Source organism: Vigna angularis, chromosome 1, assembly GCF_016808095.1.
Source record: "Vigna angularis cultivar LongXiaoDou No.4 chromosome 1, ASM1680809v1, whole genome shotgun sequence".
Lineage (NCBI taxonomy): Eukaryota > Viridiplantae > Streptophyta > Magnoliopsida > Fabales > Fabaceae > Vigna > Vigna angularis.
The window spans coordinates 19022876-19045976 of record NC_068970.1 but is presented as its reverse complement, the minus strand read 5'-3'; the positions used below and the strand labels follow the sequence as shown (position 1 = coordinate 19045976).

The following is a 23101-nucleotide window of genomic DNA, read 5'->3' as shown; positions in this document are numbered from 1 at the left end:
CTTATTATGTATGAAAAAACTTATGGTCTAAATGAAAGGAGTAGTCCTATGTCTCATCACAATAAAGTTATGGTTTTGTAATTTATCTATTGTGTCAACTGGTACAATCTCACTTTGTGAAGAACAAAGATTAAGACTTAAATAGGGTTAATCCATAAGTCATGACTATTTTACAAACTCAAATTTTCAATTATTTAAGTTTTAACCTAGTCTGGACTAAAAATTCAAAACAATCCTGACTAGATATCTATGCTAGCATAAATAAAAAAACATTTATCTTGATCTCATTCTTTGTCAAAATATTTTCATCTTAACCTCGACTAGATTATTTACAACTAGGTTTTTGTATCTTTAACACAGTTTCGTTCCAAATTAAACGATTTAATTTGCCACTCTTATACTAACAAGCATAGTTTCATTCTGTAAATCACAATTAAAAGTGAAAAAATTTCTCATCTTAGCATTGCCTACTCCATTCAACATTAATGTGGTGCAAGTTTCAGTCGTGTTATAAATCTATCTAACTAACAAATGTTATTACACAAAAAGTATTGGAGTGGGGTAACGAATTTATACCCAACAATCCCTCTAAAAGTCCATATAAACATGTAACATAACTTGATCGTTGTATAATACCCCACCCTAAAGTAACGCAGATAGTGCTCTACAAATTTAAATTTTCTCTGTATAACTTTTCCATTACTTACAAATTGCCACTGAACAAAACCACTCACGCTTCCTGCAACGTCAGAGGTCTTTCATCCTCTGAGATTCTTGGAACAGATCTTGTCACCTTAACACGAAATGAAACCTGCACATAACTTGGATGCTCAGACATCATAACTAATGCACCATTCAAAATAAAATTGCACGTTTTCAGGCATATATAGCATATGCATTAATTGGAGATTGTATGTTATTGTCAGTAAATGAGCAGAAACATTTTTCTCAGAAAAATGAGAAGGGAGATGTGAAATGTAACTTGAATAACTTTTGTGCACACATCTTAAATAAATTAATAGTTTTGGTTTAAACCTTTAAGTGGGAGATGCAGTGTGAACAAGTAACCCTACTCAATACAAACTAAGGCTTTCTGATATAATGATTAGTGGTATCTCATATACCTAATATAAGGTCTAGAAGGGCCAAATGTGTAATATGAAAACTGCAACAGCTTTTTAGAACATCTCATCTCACCTTCTCAGAACCAAACTGAATACCATCAGATGGGCGAATGCGAGCAGGATAATTAGGGGGCACCCGGTACTGCTTTCCCTCATTGCTGAAAACATAATCAGAATGATGTTAAATAGAATTATCAAGAATTTAAAACTTCAAGTAAAACAAAGTACTTTTTATTTCTTTTACTTACTCAATGATCCAGGTGCCATGTTCACTCCGCAAATCAATCAAGAAGAAGGCACCATCCTTATAGTTAATTCGAGCATGCCTTGGAGAAACCTTAAAAAGAAAAAAGTGTTGACTATGTTACATGATGTTGAAAAGCATCGAGTGTGGAACCGTGTTTGATTCAGGTCATGATAAATTGTGCTACCTGAGGTGAAGGTATTGTAACTGAAGTGCCAGGATGATTTTGCGCGGGTGCACTCCTGCAATTACGAAAACAAAAACGAAAATAGGTTGGAATTAGTAGCTTTTTTAAAAAAAAAATAACAATGGAACTACACAGAAATAATTGATGACCAGAAATTAGGATCACCGTTCAGGTTTCAAAGGGTACATCTAAAATCAGTTCTAAATTAAATGCATGTAAATTGCATGTAAAATCTAGGAACTATTATGTCATTGCATTGTGAGTAAGTGCATCAATAGGTATACCCGATTATGAAGGGTTCCATCTCATTTCGACTTAAAACTATAGGCTTTGAAAGACTTGTTCCATCTCCATGCGGTAATAAAATCCACCTAATTGAAACAACAACGATGGACCAAAGGTTATATAATCTACATTTGTGGTTAGAAAGATGTAAGGGATGATACTCAAACGTATTTAGTAGAAGACATACTCTCCATTAATAGCACGCTCAAGGGCTTCATCATCTTCAAACCATCGGCGTAACTTATCATTAGCCTTCATAAATAATCAAATAGCTATCAAACTCCAGATCACAAAAAATCCGATCGATGTGAACATATAAATTATACCAGATATACATTATCTTCTCAGCAACAAAGTACAAAAGTAACTCTATTTGAGCAACGTACTTTGTCTGAGAGCCTGCAACTTAGTGGTCTACCCTCAAGTTTGGAGCTGTAAAAGAAGCATCATGTTTCACTTGTAAGCAATGAAACTGCACAACTTTACATATGATCATAAATAAATTTCTGTCTTATTGGACATAATTAAATACTGAACATTGTTTTCAATATAATCAGTTTCTTGAAACTTCTCATCATGTATCCATTAGCACAGATTTATAACTGCATGTTGAATGAGATGACAAGTGTATGAAAAATAAAGCAAGTCTACCAACAAAGAAAAATGGGCTCTATACATTACCTATTGCCACCTAAGACCCAGCTCAACATAGAAGGCATCATGATGTCAACGAAAAACCTTCCTCCAACTCTTCCAGGATGTGGTATGCGAAACTTGGTCAAAAACTGCAGAGTAAGGGAAGCAACAATGAAATGTCAACTTCACTGTACTTTTCATTCTCTTATTGATAAAATTTGAGTTCTTACTTCTAAAGGGCCAAGACCAACACCCAGATATGCCTTGTAAGTTGAAGCCATGAGAGCGGCCATTCTAGCCATTCCATGAATAATGGCAACTCGTAGTCTTCTTTCTCTCTCGTAGCTGGAAGTATTAATGGAAAAGAGAGAAAAGAGATGGGCACCAATCACCAAATAAATTTACATCAAATTTACTGATTTGTAAATGATGAAACATTAATTATTGGATTACAGCTGAAATGAGAAATGGTCTTTATGTTCAAATTAAGTTGTTATTTAATTAATTAATTAATATCATCATTAGTTTTTGTATATACGCAAAAATGGTGTCTTACCTCCTTAGGGAAGAATCAATGTCAATTGGACTCCCTGATTTAACACTTTGTTCCCATGCATTGTCCAACTCCAATGCAAGTTGATAACTGTCCTGAAATGATAAAACAAGCTTGATAGAAAGGGCTTGTGCCTCACTTTTCAAGTGTTTCTTTTAGTACCAGTCCCCTTTGGAGGCTCATAGGGAAGTTGAGATGGTTTCACATTGTAGATCTCCATCTCCTCTTTAAGTATAAAATATTTTAAATTTATGCATGTTTCTGTGAATAGTGTATATATATCATCAGAGGCATGGCAATAAAATTGTTTATTTGAAACCCTTTTTAGTACAAATTTGGATAAATATACAGCTACAGCATAGTAAACATACCAATGAAAAAGACTAGAAGGTATAATAGTCATAGTAGAAAATAATCTTTCATTACTTTGTTGAAAAATTTAATTTTGACTAAATCACGGATGAAATTTATGAAAAGAAATAGCATTGTGCTCACTTCTTAAAAGTATGGTATTTAAACTAAGAATTTTCATTTAGCTTGTACAATCCCCCATCCTCTAATCTAGAACCCATATTTCATTTGAGAGAGGATGAATAGACAAAGGCCTGTCTAGATACAAAGAGCATTTGAGAGTTTGCTAATGGAAATATAGTTTTTTTCAGTACAGAAACTCTCAAAAGTTCTTATAACTTGTATCCATACAAAGTTAAAATACCAAATAAAAACAATAAATATGTACCTCAATAGCCATGCACCCTCCTTGGCCCATGTTTGGCTGCATGGCATGGACGGAATCCCCAAGCAAAGTCACACGACCCTTTCCCCACGTCAATGTTGGTATCCTGTCATATATGTCTCTTCTTAGAATTGCATCTTCTTCTGTGGCAAGTATGAGATCTACAGCATTGTCACACCAACCCTCAAATATCTTAAGCAGCCTTTCCTTTTTTCCTGCCATGAAGAAAGAAGATGATTTAATTTACTTTCCTCTTAGAAAAGAATGAAAATAAAGACACGCTTCTATTTGTATTTTTTCAAGGTCATCCTTTTTCTGCATTAGTGCATTTCCAGTGGTAAATTTTGGTCATAAAACCCAGTCAATTTGATCAGCTGTCATAGTCATGATTCAAGCCTGATATAAATAATACATTCTGCTCCATGTCTAGAACGATGGATGAAGATCCAGTTTTAGAAGAAAATGAGTAAGACAGAATGGATGAGAGTAGCATTTTTGGTCCATCTTTGTACTTGAACAAAAAAACAATCACGAGGTAATCTCAAATAAATATAATCTTACCAACTATTATGCATGGACATAAATCGGATATGATTGCTCTTAAAATATCTAAGATATTATATGTGGAAGACACAAGTACATGTGTGTATAAAATTTATTAATAAACATATAACTGTAACTCCACAAACTACTAATTATAGTCATCATAAATCACATCCTACTGCCTACAAAGAAGAATAACATCAATCTCATTTCTTCCTAAAGAGGACACCTTTCATGTCTGGTCAACAAAGAGACTATGCTATATGCTTCATCCAAGAAGGGAGATAAAAAGAAAATGACGTGTGTAAAAAGTGTTAATAACGGAGAAGATTTAATCAGAGTAAACATGAAATTAGTTCTAATGGATCACAGATGAAATAAAATATTGTGAGGAATTTGGATTTCTGCTTTAAAAAATAAACCCAACACATCCTAATAAGATCATCAATGAACTGTAGGAAGTATTTACTTCCATTCAAGGAGACCATGCTCATAGGTCCCCTAATGTTTGTGTGTATGAGCCACAATTTTTCTTTTGCTCTCCAAGTTCCTACAAATAGAAAATGCAACCAGTTCTATTTTCTTTATTGACATACATCATTATTTTCAATAACTTTAGACATATTTTCAACAATTTTACTTAAACTCATTTGTTTTAGAATGAAATAATTTGAGTGACCAAGTCTCTTTTGCCATAGATGTGAGTTGTATTCCTTACTTGCAAAGGCTTGTTCATCCTTTTCGTTTCATTCAACTGGAAAACTTGTGTTTCATCTTGATCGTCATCAACTAACTTCCAAATGGATTAAATATTTATCAGAGTTTCTTAAAAAACTAAAGAATTAGTTCTTCTCCACCAGTTGTCCCAACTCAGCAGACTCTGACTTGGTTAAGGTGAAAATAGAACATCTGAAATATATTTTGTACCAAAGAGAGTCTCAATAAACACTACTACTTTGCCTTCTAATAACCATGTGTTCTCCATTACTAACAGTGACTTTGGACATGTATGTCCTGTCTAGCTCTTTGAAGATGCTAGCATTGTGAGTCATGTCTTCAATTATGTACTGTCCATCAACCAAACTTCTTTGCTACTAGCTGAGTAACAATTTACAATAAAGGGTTGCTCCTCTGTTTGTTGATTATGTTGAAATCCTGAGTAGTTTGTCCTTGCTGGTTTTGTTTGTTTCACAGGATTTCTCCCTTTGCCCAAGTTAATTACAAGCTTTGCACCTTCCACAAGTTTGAACCAGCAAAATTTTTCAGTATGGTTTTTCTATGCAGTAGGATCAAGATGGAAATTTAATCCAACCTTTACTCTTACTATTGTGTTCTTTAGGCTTCTTCTCTTATTTCATCACGAGCAAGTTTTTTCATTATTGGATTTTACCTCTGCTTTGTGCTACAAGGGAACCTTCCCTACTTTCCTCTATCCTGAGAAATCATTTGTACTCAATGGCTTGCAAAGCATCCACCAATTTTGTCACAATCATCTTGGAAAATCCTTGTTCTCTTTTAGAGAGGATACTTTTTATTCAAACATCTCACAAGGCATACTAGGATTTTTACCACCACACGTTGATAACCTAGTTCTTCACCAAGTAACAAATAACAAGTAACCACCTTTAAAAAGTTGTTAGTGTACTCTTCGATAGACTAGTTATCCTCATTCTAACAATTCCAAACTCTCTTATCAAATTTGAGTCTTCTTCTCTTTGTTTCATCACTTCTTTGAAACTCCTGATTCAATTGATCCCTCAGCTTCCTTGAGAGTTTCCAGTGTAATAATCTTGATGAAAATATCAAGATGTAAAGCTACTTGTATGATGACAAGTTTTTTTCCTTCCTTTACCATTTCTTCATAGTGACTTTTGAGATGAACTACCATTTTTCACTATATTCTATAAACTTTGGGCTCTCAAGTATGTCCTCATCCTTACAATCCACAGATAATAGTTTTCACCAGAAAAAATGGGAGGTGAAGGCAACGAACTGTTAGAGACTACCTTTGCTTTGGAGTTTCTTTGTATATAGTTTTTCTCTCCAACTTTTTCGATTCTCTTCCCTCGTTTTTCTCTCACAAGCAACATCTAAGCTCTTCATACAATGTTAAAGTGTTAACAATGGAGGGGATTAAATTAGAGTAAATGAATAATAGATTTTAAAGGAGCAACGATGAGATAAGAATGGAGAAGAAAAGTTTTGTATATTATCAGAAGAAGATACTTCATCGTTACAAAAATTTCAACTACTTTAAATGAATTGAAAGAGTTGCGTTTGTAGACATTGAGAGTCGCATTTCTCATTGAGTAAAAAGTAATCATTACAAGTGTTGATAGGTTTCTGATAAAGAAACCTTATCTTTCACCCAACTAACACACGCAAACAGAGCAAAAGTTCTACATAACCTCTGATTTTATTGATCTCCAAGAAAGAATACAAGAATGAAGCAATAAGGGAGCCTAATCTCCCCCCAACAAGACTAAACAGTCTGTTCGTACACTTGAATCGCCAAAAGTCCCTCTCCTCTCCCTATCTCAACAATTTATACAAAGGTATATTCCCGCTCTTCCTAACTGTTAACACAGTTAGGCAACTAACTCCCTCTAACTGTTAACTAACAGTTGACTAACCTCTCTTCCTCCTTACATACACTCTCAACTTCCTATCAAGTGTTCTCCTTCTTGAACATGTAATGTGTTGGAGAATGAAAAAGTATAAAATATGCAGTAAAGTATTTTATTATAATTAAAGTATATAACATAAATATTGCTAAATCACAAGAAGCTAATTATATCCCTGAATCATAGGAATCTGATTACATCCCTGAATCATAGGAATCTGATTACATTAGGTGTTGTTATTATATTTCCAAAATTAATTGTCCAATATTGTATATATATCTGATGTAGCAATAAAATTATTCTATTCTACCATAATATTTGAGACTTCTCCAAGGTTATCAAAAACAAACATCTTCATTAAATAAACAAAAACAAAAATGATGAAGAAGCAGATACAACATTTGACGAGACAATAAGCCCAACAAATGATAACTTCATCATATGAAAAAATATTCTTAAATTCTAATCGGGCAGCACACTTTTTAAAATTGTGATTTGATGTAGTTAGTAAACCACAATGAATACTATTTGATACATAATTAATGAAGCGCCCAAGAGTATCAATACCAGATACATATCCAAAAGCAATTCATGCAACAAATGCAAGTATTGATGTTTCAAAGGGGTGAATAATGCTTTCTCTGCCTTGTTTTTTTCCTTTTTTAACATAAGGCCGCTAATTGTTTACTATTTGTAGAAACTAGTAGCAACATATTTAATAATCAATGGTCACCAGCACAGAAATAATCTTTAGCTCAAAATGTCAAACAAATAATCAATTTGCCATTGCCATGGCAGTTGAAAATTCTTTCCAGATTCAATTGTTCAAAGACAGCATCGCTTATCTAAAAGCCACTAGAAACAATTTAAAAAGTATGTCTATAAGTAGGCAACAAACAAAGTTTAACGTTTGTGAATACTGTTTCTAACATGTGTCAAATCCCAAACACAGAATGCGTACCGTTGGGGCCATCAACACCACCGGGAGGTTCTTTGTGGAATGCATACCATTGCATCTTTCCAGCACCAACATCTGAAGATACAAAGTATTGTTTGTGTCCCAAGAATACACGGTATCTTCCAGCAAAAAGGTTCAAGTAAGCTTCTCAACTCAATATAAATACATATACAATACATGAATAGTGGTCAACATACCCAACAGTTTCAATGTCAGCAGGCACAAAATCTGCAATGCCAGTGTAACAAGTATAGCCAGAGTAAACAGCTTCTTTGTGCCCAAATAATTGCTTCCTCACCTATACATAAAATCTACAATTAGATTAAATGCAGAATGACTGAAAGAATTCACTACTTCACAATGCAAGAACAAGGCTAGCACACATATGAGCTCCACTGTACTTCTCATGTTTAGGCATGCCTTTCTTTTAATTTCATGTGGGAAAAATTATTAGCTAAAGAATAAGATCATAATCAGAGAAGAATTAATAAGACCTTCGACCATATACCATCCGCTCCAACCAATAGATCTCCTTCATATTTCTGACCATTCTCAAGTTCTACTGTTACCTGAAATTGTGGAATGCTGGATGAGAAAGTAGTAAATGTTAACCAATTGATGTTTAATCATATAGTCAGCCAATGAATATTCAATAAGAAAGAAATAAGAGCTCAATAAAATGCATACATAATAGATAACATGAGGAGAATCTTTAACAAGCTCTCTTTAATTACCTTGTTTCCATCATCCACAAAATTAACAACATTACTAGCATTCATAATGATATCTTCCCCAACTGCGCGGGCAAGAATCTCTTGTAAAACCATTCGACTAATGACCCTTGTGACTGGAAGCCCACGTTCCACAGCAGGAGTGAATGTATCAAACTTGACGTACCTGATGACGAACTATATATCAATTCGTAGCGCAAAATGCTATATGATTTCTTTAAGAAAATTATAGAAAGATTTTTTTCTTCTGAACTTGATATTAAAGGAGCAAGATTGTTGTCTTGGAAGAAAGGTAAATTTACATTATCATAACTACCCTTTTCATGTTTGCTAGAATAGAAGTGATTATATGATTAATTACCTTATTAAGTCACTGAGCTTCCCAACTTTAAAATGAAGAATTTACTCACTAAGTGTAATCAATCTCATTAACAAACAGGATGTTAATAGACTTATTAACTAGGAGCCCCGATCCAAACACTGTAAAATATCTGAATTTGCCTTCCAGTTGAGTTTACTGCTGCTGTTGTTACATTTCAGAGTTTTTTTGGTGTACAATGGTCATGGTATTAAAGTATGCCAATCAAAGTTCTCAATTGATATCAATACACTTCTTTTCCCTCAGCCCTGGTTTTTTTTTTCCTAAATTAGTTTTCCTAATAAAGTCTTTAATGAGGAAATATTTAATAAATAAGGATGTACCTTTTTTTGCCTTCATTGGGGTTTTATTCCAGAGAGTTTTAAAATTTTAATAGGACACACTCTTAGGTAATGAACATGCAAGGGGAGTGTTCAAAATATCATCATCTTGTAAATGTATCATCTGTTACATTCTAATTGGTGCTTTCTGATAAGGATATGACTTAATTTGTTTCCTCTAATAAGGATATGACAGAAGATTCTAAGCAACATAATGATAATATCAACTTTCAAACGATCATGCAGATCAAATGTGGCAAATAGGTTTCAACCACCATCTATCCTAATGTTGCCAAGAATGAATACCGTTGCCTCACAGTTCAAACTAACCAATTGGTTTCTGAGGATCCAGCTTCAGCACCTTAAATGCCTAGCATTTCCAATTCAACATTGATTAAGGTTAAACTAATCAGTATGAGCATCCCTGTTGCATGCCTAAAGATAGAACAAGAAGAAAAACGAAGACACTTAAATCACTGATTCAATTAAAATATGAACTTAACCTTTTCACTTACCAAGAACCAGAAACCCCATCAACAAGTCCATTGATTCTATCACCCGTGATGCAACCAACTCTCATAACTTCCTCTGCAACCTCTGAATCTATAGCTTCCAAAGCAGCCAAAGCATTGCTCTGGATCTGAATTGGACCCCTATACTGTCCCTCCCCTCTTACAGCACTCAGGTCCTTCTCAAACACCACCACATCAAACCCCTTTCTCTTCGCAGCCAACGCAAAAACCAACCCTCCAATCCCTCCACCAGCAACAAGTACCCGAAGCTGCTCCTTCGAAGGGGCCCCACTTCCACCTTGTGACGAGGGTGAAACACTTGGTGGAGCCTCTACCACGGCACCTTTCACATACATCACTTTTCTCCTCTGCTTCCTGGTTCTACATCCCAGGGGACAGTTATAGCCAACAAGAGGTGAAGCATCCAATGGAAGCTCTTTATTCAAGGGAACTGAAAAGTGGGTTCTTGAGAAAGCAGTTGTTGAAGGGTTAAGAGAATTGTAACACAAAGTAGAAGCCATGGTTGTTGGTGCGTGTGTGAATGTGTATCTTGTGTGGCTCAACTCAAAACTCAAATACTAGGTTGTTCAAGAGAAGTTATATTTATATGATTACATGTTGAAGTTTTGACAATGAATGGAAATAACAAAATCTAATGACGAATAAACATGGACAACAGAATCAGTGGTTTAAAGTTAGTGGCTAGAAAAATCAGGAAAACGAAGATGTCGAAAATAGATGTAAGTTTTGTAATTTGGAATTAACGTTTGAGAAATGAGGTCAGTGGTTGCTAATGTTGGGTGACAGTGACAGACACATAATTGTGGTGATGGATGGTAGTGGTGTGTATGTTGTAAGCTCGCCCACGTAGGAAGAATCTGAAGCAGGATTGAAACCCATTGAGTGATCAAAATATCCATTTTTATTGGCTTCTCCTACTTTCATTTGTGGATAAGGACGTCTATCCATTCGCTTAGATTTAAAAAAGGAAAATAAAAATTCCTTATAATTTATTTTGTTACGCTTTCTTACAAGTGATGATCAAAATTTAACACAAAAGTTATAAATCATAATATCTAAATTCTAAGAGAAACTCACACGCTATATAATTAGGAGCCATAATTTAAGCGTTTTTTTTTCTTCAATCTATTTATTTATTTTCTCAATTAGAGATATTTAATACTTTTTTCCAATAGATTTATTTTCCACATTATTTTTACAATAATATCTTTGAATAATCTCATAATAATAATAATAATAATAATAATAATAATAATAATAATAATATTATTATTATTATTATTATTATTCTCAACCTTCTTAATTACTTATCCATTTCATTTTAAAATAAACATTTCACCACGATTTAAATTATTTGTTATAATCTCAAATGAAACTTACATATTTATATTATTAAATTTAAATGTAAAATCTTCTATCGATAATAATACTGAATTTTTCTTTTTGGTGTTCATGTTTTTTTTTCAATTTTGTTTTTTAAATGATTATTTTTTTAAAATTCAACTCAGAGACAAAATATATAAGATTCGCAAAGGTTTTGTAGAATGTTAGGAGAAGAGACTCCTAGAAAAGGAGAGGATATGAATAAACTCTATTCTTATCTTTTTCTTTCTATAAAATCAAATTTTGGAAAATGAAATTCCATTTTAAATTCTTATAATTCAAAATTTTCTTCCTTTACCTTATTGTTCAAGAGTCATTTTTCCTATATTGTCCTATGTTAAATTTTCAAAGGGTTCTTGTGATCATTTTGTCCATCAATGTTTTTATGTTATTTTTTTATGCAGAAAATAGTAAAAATAATAATAATAAAATAATAAACATAAAAGAAGAGAATAAAGATATGAATTTTTTTAATGATATTGACTATACATTTATCGATTATACGATCTTGTCTTTATAGAACATGTTTTCATTAAAAAATAACATTTTTATTTTTTATAATTTTCTTGTTTTAGTCTTCCCAAAACCTGTAGCAAAACATATCATATCCATAGCCAATGAAATAACAATGTTTTGCCTTAGGGTCCAATTTATCTCTACTATTAAAGTCTAATAAAATATATGAAGCACAACCAAAGACTTTCAAGTATGAAAGACTTACCTCATTTCCATACAACACCTCTTTAGGTAACTTATAATTTAAAGGAATTGATGATCTTCTACTTATAAGATAGGTTGTTGTGTTTATTGCATCTGTCCAAAATACCTTGGGTAGTTCTGATTGGATTCTCTTACATTTTGCTCTCTCATTTAACTTTTAAACCTATTTGAGTCTCAACCTCTTTTTTCCACCTTTTAAACACAAAAAAGACATTAGATTTATTCTTAAGAAAGTAGACTCATACATTTATTTCAACTTTAGACGACTTACTTGTTTCAGAGAAGCTGATTTTTTTCTTCTTTTCAAAAATACAATGTTCACAGGGCCTAATGTCAACATGCTTCAAGTAAGGTATTTTACCTTTTGAGATCATTATTTTCATTCCTTTCTCACTCATATGCCCAAGCCTTTGATGCCACAAAGTGGAACTGTTGCCAATTTCTGCAACTGATATCATATCCTTATCTCCAATCATGTAAAGAGATCTTTACTTCTTTCCACGAGTAACAACAAGATTGTCTTTTATTATCTCCCAATGTCCATCTCCAAAAGTGGTGTAAATCCCCTCATTATCCAACTGCCTTATAGATATTAAGTTTTTCTTTAAGACATGAATATGTCTATCATTATTCAAAGTCCACACGCTTCCATTAGAGGTTATGATGTTAATATCACATTTTTCCTACAAAACATAGTTAGATAATAATTGTAAAGAAGGTGTAGTATGAAATGACGCACCTGAGTCTATAACTCATAGTCAATTGAACTATCTAAGCTACATAATAGTGCATATGCAGTTTCATCAATTGCTACATTTACTCATTGATCATCATCTTGCTTCTTTTTTTTGTTGTTCTTCCTTGAAGCCCAATGTTGATTTGTAAAGTGACCATTTTTCTGACAATTACAATCATTCTAGACTTTTGTTTGTGGTCTCTCTCTATACTTTGATCTGCATTGACCTTGATTATGACATTTCTGGCTATTTCTTTCTCTATTTTCAGCACTTAATGCTGACTAAAATTAGAACTAGAAGATTCCACTAAAAATTTTCCACAATCATCTTCACTTAAGATCAAGTCACAGATGTTAGTCACCTGAATGTCAAAATTCGAAGTCACTGCTTCGAAGAAAACTCCCTCCCACTACTTTTCTAAATTGAGATTTCCAAGAAAAAAGAAAAAACCTTTCTGATGTAGAAGATCAAATAAAGCTGCAAGCACAAAACATATTTAAAACCACAAAGCATACTAAGAAGTTGGCTCTTGGTACAAGTTGTTAGGAACAAAGACAATAAAACAAGAGGAGAAATAAATGACACAAGAATTTAATGTTATTCAATGTACAATACCTATGTCTATACTACATTAGGAACTATATTTATTTTGGTATATCTTTCAAGTTTTATAGATGGTTGCCTATATAGCTAAATAGAGAATAACATGTCATGGTATTAAGCGACGTGAGACTAAATTAAGCTTCACACTACTAATGTGTTAAAAACAAACGAAATGAGAAAAATAAAACAAGGTAGCCTGGGTATACAATCCAAAATCATAATTGTGGAAAAGATCATACACATCAAACACATGTATTAAAGAATTGATTGAACATTTCAATACCAAATGAAAGGCACATATTATTCGATCAAAAATAGAGATGAAATGAATCAAGAACAATAAAAATGTTTACAACAAATGAAAAAACAAAAGAATAACATAAATATTTATGATAACAATGAACACAATAAGTTAAAAATCATGTAAAAAAAATATAAAGATGAAAATAAAACAAATCTATAGATCAAATAAAACAATGAGTACTTAAACAATAAGCGAGAAGAATAATGGAAAAATGAGAAAAAAAATATATGAAATCACCATGAAAAATAACATAACACCGAGAGTGAGAGATGAACCCAAAGAAGAAAATAACATATCAATAACCTAATGTTCAATAACATATTAATGAGTCAAAGAACGGTGAATGGATAAGAAAAAGACTTAATTATTAGAATGCTCCTTTGGTGGGAAAGTTTCAAATTGGTATTTCTTAACTTTTTGTTTCCATTGTGTCTTAAATTTTGAAAAAATGTCTCAATTAATTTTTTTTTTCAAAAAAAATTACTAACGACGTTGATAGTATACCACATGTTAATATATGTTATTTTTAGTTTATTTTAAAATAGTTTTTAAAAAAAATTGTTATTTACATGTCAAATTTTTGGTATGAAACATGACACTATTAATATTACACTATTAATATTACATAACAAGACAATGTTAAATGTAAGTGTTAATAAGAAATGTTTGATTTCAATATAATTCCTACATATGTCTCATTGATTTAATTTAATTCTAATTTTTTTTAAAACTAAATGATATTATTCTTTCCATTGAAATCAAATTTATTATTTATATACATATTATATTAATATTTTTCAATTAAACATGAATTTTTGACATTACATTACTGTGTATTATTAAACCACATTTTGTTATCATGTTTTTGTAATAAATTTTAATATAAATATTAATATAAAATTTAAATAAATAATAAATTTGGTGGGATTATTATACTATAACAGTCAGATGCAAAAAGGACTACAGTAATCATATAATTTCCCGAGTCAAAAAGTCAAGAGCAAGTTGGTTTAAGTTAATGCACTGAATTGAGCTTTTTGTTAAATAATGTCATTTGAACCATTAACTATCACAAATTAATTAAATACATAGATCCTCTGATAATTGCTTGGTTAAAATTATTTCTTCTATTATTCTTATATTCTCATATCTCAACATCATAATTTTTTTTTAACAATAGAATTATAGCTCTAGAGAGAAAAATATTAGTCATTGCAGAATCTTGTGCTTGAGTATTCAACTTATAATTATCAACTCATAAGTTGAATTATATAAGTGAAGCTTTATGGATTGCTGAAATTAATTTCATGATAATAAATTATACTCATGCATGTATTATGTCTTTTATTGTAAGCTAATGGTTTTTTCTTTTCTTTAAAAACTTAGGAAATTATCAGTTCTATAAAATTGTTGAACTAGAGAATTTTATAAGAAAACAGTCTTGTAACTGTTACATCATGTTTATGCTTAAATATGCTTATTTTTTATTTATATGGTGAGTCCATTTAGGATAACTTAACTCCCAAACACCAATGATATTCTAGGTTGTTATTTTCAACATAGTATTGAAATAAGTTCAATCATTGGCAGGCTAAGGGATGGGATGGATTGATTTGTTTTTTAAAAGAAGTCTTCTAGAAAGCAAGATCTTAAAGGACAAATGAGATTTAAAAAATGAATGCATGAAAAAAACTCAAAGCATTTATAAACAAAGACACTTGGAGGCACAAGAAGCAAGTAATGATTGAAGAAACTAAATGAATGTGGTAAAGAAGGCGTCGGTAAGCAATACTCACTATACATGTGGCTGAAAGTGACCACAAGTGTGAGGTGTAATATTGAACATTTCATCCATAGTTGTCACCCATAATTTTTTTGAGTATTCTAAGGATGACAATGTATCTATTTAGAAATGTGGTGTGTGATTCTCTTGGTAATAATGTTTGTGATATGTTAATGTGAACTCTTTTTCTAATTTTCATGAACTGCCTCACACTTGACTACACCTAGGTTGTGAGCCATCATGTCATGTGGGTTAGCCCAACCATAGAGTTTGACAAAAACAATTGTTAAAGCTATAGTAGAACTTGTCATGATTGTGACTCATTTAGATTCTTATCCTATATAAACTTCTCCTAATAATATTGAATAATCATCTTAGTAAGGTGTGTTTTTGTTATATACGAATCCATTTATCATTAGATTATGATTAGTTTTTTAATACCATATTAGAATTTTTTTTCAAGATCTTATACTATGGAAAAATTATGAATAGTGATAAATACTTGAATTAAGTCCAGATGTACATTTTATGCAATATAATTGGAGTTCAAATGTTGAGATATGTGTTATTATTAAATTTATTAAATTAATCTATCTAATAGGATTTGGTCTTAATGGATTAGATAAAAAAAGTTTATAAAACCAAAAAAAATTATTTATTAAAAAAGTTCAGGTCAAATATCCATAAAGCTATATAGGTTAAGGTTGTTCATAGATTTTTTATATTTTATTCTTAATAATATTTTTTTATTAAGTTAACATATTAGTTTAACCTAACTTAATCATATCTATTAGTCATACATTCCTTAATTAAATTATGTAATTGTATTAACATTTAGTTTTGTTTTTTTTTAATTTTATTAAATTGTGTGTATTTTTATTTAATTTTGATATACGTAAATATTTGTGTTATATTAGTACAGTTTTATAAAAATAATAACTTATTTGATTTTTTGTAAGGATGATTCATTTGAGAAAAAAACATTTTTTTTAAATTGAAAAGCGTTTATTATATTTTAGATGTCAAAAATAAAAATAAATTAAAAACTTATTTATATATAACTTTTAAATATTTTATTAAAATAAATTCCTACAAACTTTCAAAACATGAAAGAATTAAAAGAAAATATACTTTTACTTGTATCCAAATATAAGTAGTTTCTGGACATGTAAAAAAATACTCACTTTGGACATTTTTCTTTCTTTCAAAATTATCTTATTTTTAAGTTTAACATATATTATATTTTCAACTTTTCAAAATAATGAAATTTTGTATTTAAAATATGATTATAATTACAAAATTACTTTTTGAATAACTTTCTATAAAATCAATATTTATATTTTATTTAGGAATAATAGATTAGAAGAAAATATAAATTAACTTTCATTTTTATACAAAATAATCATTACACTAATTTCTATCAAAACTATCTTTTTTTTATTAGATAATTAAAAACTACCCTGTGTAATAAAAATCTTAAACTATAATTTTTCTTGAGTATTCAACCTTACAAAAAAATATTTAGAGTTAAGAAGAAAAAAATAATATTAGTAAAATATCATATGGAAAAAATACATTAAAAATGAATTAATTTAATTTTGAGGTTCAGTATCATTCTATTGTTCTAACTCACTTTTATGTGGGACTTTGAAAGTTAGAAATTTAAAAAAATCTCCTGTTAAGTGAGTAAAAAAGAATAGGGTTTTATTTTTAGAGAAGATGAGAGTTAGTCCATGGACTAAGTTAAATGACATTTATGCATCATTAATTTAGAGAAAGACTTAATCCATGGTGGAAGTTTGATCTAGAGTCACAGACTACATCATAACCGAAGGCAATTAAGAAGAGAAAAAAAATTGGATCATACTCGATTTTTAAACATTTTTTAAGTGGGTTTTTAAAGATTTACTTGCAACAAACAATGCTTTTGTTGGTTTCAGCTTCCAAATTTTTGAGCAAATAATTCATATCTTTATGTATTATGGACGCAGTCCATTTGTTGCCCTCATTACAAGCAACATTCTCACATAATGTTAATACATTTTTTTAACAATAACTCAACAATCAAATAGACAAAAAAATCCAATAATACATGAAGCAAAAATATTGATGCGCAATTTTATTTCTTAGGAGACTTTTGTAGAGAGAAGAAAATATTTAACTAGTTTGGTACAAAACTGAAGATTAAGTCAGTTACATATTCACCAAGGCTTTAAAAAGATAGTTATTCTTGAAGTTGAGAGAGCTGATTTGTATCATGACTTTAAATTAATATTTGATATAAGTATATATCAATTTAAGAAAGGATTGTTAAAATAATAATTTCTTTAATGAAATAAATTGAACCAGTTATTATTAGCCTAATGATTGGGAGGTTTAGTATGGTGTACAATGTTCTATAATGCACATTGTAGTATTTTGTGCCGTGTATATTTATTTTTCAATTTGTTTACTAGGTAAACTTAGTGATTCTTAAAATATTTATGATTTTGTAATATATCTCTTTTAAAGGTTATATTATGAATGAAATATAGAAAAAATAGAGTCAACCTTTCATAAAAAAATGATATGGTTGCTACTAACTTAAAGTAAACATTAATATGTCTTGTTTTTTATAAGTTTATATTCAGAAATTTGATATACAAGCATGTAGTAAAAACAAATTAAAAAAAAAACAGCTGTTTAAATAGATCTTCTTAATCTTTTCCAATTCTGACAAAGTGACACCAAGTGAAAAAAGAAAAAAACTCTGGTTTCCATCTAAGGGAATTGTGATCCAATGATACCTTAAAATCTGTTTTAGAATTTTGATGAAATCAATTTTTAAATAGTAAATATAAATTAAAATAATTTGTAATTTGTAATAATTATGAAAAAAAAGTCGAGTTCGGTGTCTGCACAACTCTGATATCATAAAATTGATTTTATGATGTTTGTTCCTGTATAAGTTTGATTGGAATGATTTCAAACACAACCCTTACAGTATCAAGATACTGTTTCTCGTGATGAAATTTGTACTGTTGATCCCTCTATTTTCCTTGGCGGTGTTCACCTTTTTCAAGGATTTAGTATGGGTCTTGGGATTCTCAAATCAAAGAGAGACATTGGGTAAAGAATCTTAAATAATAACAATAATTTTTTATATCATATCATAACATATAAATATAAATTCTCCTCGAGTAATATATTGATCTGATTAGGGTCCCATCTCGAAAGGATACAAAGTTAAATTACACTCCGATTCATATTTAAAGATAGTAATAGAAGCTAGTTTAGATCTGTTTGAAAGAACGCCCATCACCGAACACAACAATGTTAGAGGTGAAAATGTGAATGTGCAGAGGACAACTCTTCCCTCTTACCAAAATGTAATCACAAATGTGACCGCTACTGTAATTAAAATTGAAGCAAATAGGGCCGTTTCATGGCGTGAAAAATAAAAAAAATGTGAGAGCCTGCGGTCCACTGCATGTGAGTGGCATTTGGAATATACAGACGACATGACAAGTGCAAGGATGGGTTTCTAGCAAATCTACAAAATGTTTCACAGATGATGTCCACGTCTTGCTCCTTCTAAACCCACCTTCCTCACTCATTGTTCCATCTTCAATGAATGGTTCTTTTCCTATGAAAAATATAGTTACTTCGCTGGGGTTGGAACAACGTGACCTGTCTCCTCACGCAATATGTAACATGTCCACATTCCGGGTATGTCGATCCCTGCACAAAACCTTGCTTATGATCGATTAAACAACAGTCTCTTCGCTACACAGATTAAGACAGGTAATTAACTACAACCGTGCTTAACCACAAATCATGTTAGTTAGTACCTACTCTTGATTTTCTGGTTTCGACTTTGTTGTCACATATTATAATGTGTTTGACAATTGTTACTCCTTCTTACCTGTTATTACCCTCTTTTTTGGTGTAACAAAACAAAGTGGTTGAGTGATGAAGCATGACTAGTCAAAATCTAATGTTGTTTCTTTTTGGGTACAACGAATCTGATCAGATTTAAGTACATCGATATTTCAACCTCAGTTAAAGTAGATTGCAGAAAGAGGGTTAACATAGATGATGGGTCAAAACATGCTCAGCTTTCCATTTTTGTAGTGAGATTTTCTGTTCTTGCATCTTCTCCGGTGCCTCTCTCGATCGGCAGAGCAATTAACTGTCCCATTGAGTGTCATGAAGAAGAGTTCTTCGTCTTCTTTCCAGAATTTGGGTTCTTTCCCAAGTCCAGGGGCACCATATTATAGAGAGAGAAACGTTGGGAGCCAAAAGGGGTGGAGCTCAGAGAGAGTTTCAAAGGCTTCAAGCAGCAGCGGCATCAGTAGAAGGCACACTATGGCAGGGTTGATAACACCTTTCAGTGGTGGAAGAACAATGCCCTCCAAATGGGATGAGGCTGAGAGGTGGATTTCTAGTCCAGCTTCTGCCTATGCTGAGAGCAGAAGTTCGCACGCACAACTTCAGCGCAGACCCAAGTCAATAAGTGGCCCAATTGTGCCTCCTGGAGTTGCTGCTTTCTATTCAAATTACTCACCTGTGGTTCCACTGCGCCAAGGGTTGGTTGTCAGAAACTTGGTAGTGGGTTCTCCCTTCTCAACTGGGGTGTTGGCACCGGTTGCTGTTTCTGTTCACCATTATGATCCACATGATGCCACTGTTTTTGGTTATGACATGGACAATGGGATACAGTTTTCCACTCCTGTGCTCACCGAGAATGGTGTGGTGCTTTCTTCATTGTCCACTGCACCCACCACGTGTTCTGAACTGCTATGTGATCATTCATCTCCTACCTCTCAAGGTAAAATACATTTGGTGCTCTCACATGGCATCCTTATGAAAATTAAGAGTTTCTGTATTTGGTGTAATAGTTGATTTATATATAATATATTAAAGGGCTTTCTCACTATTAATACTAAAAGATTTGAGTTTTCTAAGGTAGAATTTCACTAATACATTGCATATTTCATCAATGTAATCAAGTGATGATCGTTTGAGGAGAAACTATTTCTGATACAGGGTAGCTGTTTATACCTAGTTTTTAGGGATAATTTATGCACACTGTGTTGTATGCAGATCACATTGCCCAACAAGACGAATTCATTCATAAACGAAATATACAGTTCTGTTAATTGCTGTAACTAGGGCTTTAAGTCTTTGGTAAGACATCCTGTGTTTCGAAATTTTAGGTTCACTGTGAAATTAGTTTTCAATTTGAAGTTTAGCCACGTTTGAAACACTTCCTTCTTAAACAATGTTTAACGCACAAATAAAATCCAAGTCTTTTATGGTGAGCTTAGCATGTGTTACCAACACGCTTATTGGATTCTGGAACATAATTTTGTACACCAGCACTGGTTGACATAGGAGAATCTACATGTTTAAAACTATTCTATTGTTTTAATTTACAGAAGAGAAACATGATGAAATGATGAATGAGGAAAATGGAGCATCTAATTTGTCAAGATGTGACAAAGGTACCCAAATGAGCCCTGCAGAGACAGAGAATGATGCACATTCATCTCCTATGTCTTCTACTGCCACTTCAGCTGTGGATCAACAAGAATGCCATTCTTCTAAATTAGAGGTCAGAGATGTGCAAGTTGACAGTCAAGCTACTATTATCAGATGGTCCAAGAGGCATGCAACCAAATTGGCAAAAAAAGACTTACTACACAGCAAAGACTCGACAGAGATTAGTGCACAACCCCAGGCTTCATGTTGGGAAATTGACGAGCCAAACATAGACAATTCCAAGTATCTTGCTTAAATACTGAAAACCATATATTTTAAAACTCATTACATTAGTCCCTTTGGTTCCTTGGCCAAAGGGAGCAGCAGAACAATTTTTGGATATAGAAACAGTTTGGAGGCTGCAAATGAATGCTTTTCAGTTCCTTAAGTCATCTTGGGCATGATCTTTCAATCTCTTTAATATTCAGAGATCAAGTGCATACGATGCTATTGTTTTACTCATGCATTTATCCATACATTTCTGCTTTGGCGCAGGTTAAAGAGAGAGGAAGCCAAAATCGTTGCATGGGAGAATTTGCAGAAAGCAAAGGCTGAAACTTCTATAAGGAAACTTGAGGTTTTTTCTGTTCATATCAATTAGTATATGGTAGTTTATTATACCATGTTTGTACAGAGACCAACTCCAATTCGTATTCATGTTATCTTGGTGAAAGCAAGATATTGAATTTATTGAAGGAGGTTGCTATATTTCAGTGTAAGCTGTATGATAGAGCGGATAAAATATATGTAGAAATTGTATATATAGTACAACAATTTAATCTCTTCTGACCATGATAATATTTGGCACAGATGAAATTAGAAAAGAAGAGATCTTCATCAATGGATAAGATTCTAAACAAGTTGCGAAGAGCACAGTCGAAAGCTGAAAATATGAGAAGTTCAATTCCTGAACAGCAGGGCCAAGAGGTTTCCAAGTGTAGAGTATTTTCGTTCTCCAAATATGCACCGATGTGGTCTCCAGGCAGTTGTTTCGGCAGCAATGCTCAGTGATCGATCCCATGTAAAATCCTAAGTCATGAAGGTTTTGACCAGTTTTTAAAAGAATATATTCTACATTGACTTAATGAGAATTTGATGGAATTCATTGTCATGTGTTAGAAAGCCTTACACCATTATTTGGACCTAGGTACCCATGTATTCTGTGTAAATAAAAACCAGTGGTCGCGGCCAACTTTCTTCTTTCAATTTTTTACTGCAGGCAAAATTATCATATGATTCAGAATTGTATAGGTAAGTTAATATCTACACAACCTTTAGTTTAAACTTATTAATAAAAATCCTAATGTCTTAGATTCTTTTTATTAAAAGTTTGTATTAAATATTTAAATTTGGATATTTAGAATATCAATGATTAAAGCTTCATGTCTAGTTAAATCTATTAGTTGTTAAGATAACCTAAGTTCTAACATAGTGTATAATAATGAAATATTCACATGAATAAATTATCATACACTTAAGAATTAGAATAGATTTCAAGAGTAATGAAGAAAATAGATTGAATAACAAAAATCATAAAAAATTAAGATATATTACGTCTAATTCCGTGAATATAATAGTTATTCTTATACATTTTGAACACTAAAAAAAGAATAATGTTGAATGTCTCCCTCTTATAAAATAGTCGATGCCAAAGAATGAATTTCAACTAAAAGAAATAATGATGAATGTCTCCCTCTTATAAAATAGTCTATCCCAAAGAATGAATTTCAACTATATAAAGTCTTCCGATTTTCAGCTCACAGTTGGACAAATTAAAACATTGGGCGAGTAAATCTCTTTTGGCTAGGTGTGTTACGTTGATCTCTTGAATCAATAAGTAAATTCTAAATTGAACGTGAAATTTGTACTTAATTTTATATTTTTCGTACCAAGAGCTGATATTTTTCATACCATACTTAAGTAAGAGCTTGCCTGCAGAATAAATTATTCAATTTTTTAAGTAGCTAAAGCACACTTAAAACAAAACACAGATAATACAAATTTTATTACACGATTACATAACACATTATCATTTGATACAACAGATATCTAATTTTGAAATGTGAGCAAGATATGAATCAGTAATTGTAAGCGGGCCTAGATTACAAAAAAGAAATGGTAGTTGTTTCATGCACCTCTCAAATTGTGACCTTCACTCCCTATATGTATGAAATGTCAAAACTAACTTTAAGGGT

The 23101-nt window shown here is 31.7% G+C and overlaps 2 protein-coding genes across 3 annotated transcripts; one reads left to right on the top strand and one right to left on the bottom strand.

The window, feature by feature from the left end:
• Positions 1 to 433: 433 nt before the first annotated feature.
• Positions 434 to 10618, bottom strand: LOC108323517 (zeaxanthin epoxidase, chloroplastic). The gene is made up of 16 exons (XM_017555997.2): positions 9836 to 10618; positions 8625 to 8787; positions 8385 to 8459; positions 8088 to 8188; positions 7894 to 8009; positions 3769 to 3980; positions 3033 to 3124; positions 2707 to 2821; positions 2522 to 2625; positions 2227 to 2272; positions 2028 to 2092; positions 1840 to 1926; positions 1556 to 1610; positions 1373 to 1461; positions 1198 to 1282; positions 434 to 811 (listed from the first exon to the last, which is right to left on the bottom strand). Exons 1-16 carry the CDS (start codon positions 10351 to 10353, stop codon positions 731 to 733), a joined length of 2004 nt encoding a protein of 667 aa, XP_017411486.1. The 5' UTR covers positions 10354 to 10618; the 3' UTR covers positions 434 to 730.
• An 8083-nt stretch (positions 10619 to 18701) lies between these two features.
• LOC108323506 (uncharacterized) lies at positions 18702 to 22139 on the top strand. Of its 2 annotated transcripts, none has more exons than XM_052876139.1 (5): positions 18702 to 19166; positions 19497 to 20193; positions 20804 to 21149; positions 21402 to 21483; positions 21717 to 22139. In XM_052876139.1, exons 2-5 carry the CDS (start codon positions 19572 to 19574, stop codon positions 21915 to 21917), a joined length of 1251 nt encoding a protein of 416 aa, XP_052732099.1. In that variant the 5' UTR covers positions 18702 to 19166; positions 19497 to 19571; the 3' UTR covers positions 21918 to 22139. The 2 variants fall into 2 exon arrangements, with proteins under 2 accessions (XP_052732099.1, XP_017411473.1); XM_017555984.2 differs by having other exon boundaries at positions 19396 to 20193.
• The last annotated feature ends 962 nt before the right edge of the window (positions 22140 to 23101 follow it).

Excerpts from the sequence above, each read along its gene's own strand:
- LOC108323517 (XM_017555997.2), bottom strand. The coding sequence starts at position 10,353 with ATGGCTTCTACTTTGTGTTACAATTCTCTTAACCCTTCAACAACTGCT. Across the intron at positions 1,927-2,027 it reads GAGCGTGCTATTAATGGAGA|GTGGATTTTATTACCGCATG; the intron begins GTATGTCTTCTA and ends TGTTTCAATTAG. Across the intron at positions 1,462-1,555 it reads TTACAATACCTTCACCTCAG|GTTTCTCCAAGGCATGCTCG; the intron begins GTAGCACAATTT and ends TTTCTTTTTAAG.
- LOC108323506 (XM_052876139.1), top strand. The coding sequence starts at position 19,572 with ATGAAGAAGAGTTCTTCGTCTTCTTTCCAGAATTTGGGTTCTTTCCCA. Across the intron at positions 20,194-20,803 it reads TTCATCTCCTACCTCTCAAG|AAGAGAAACATGATGAAATG; the intron begins GTAAAATACATT and ends TTTAATTTACAG. Across the intron at positions 21,484-21,716 it reads CTTCTATAAGGAAACTTGAG|ATGAAATTAGAAAAGAAGAG; the intron begins GTTTTTTCTGTT and ends TATTTGGCACAG.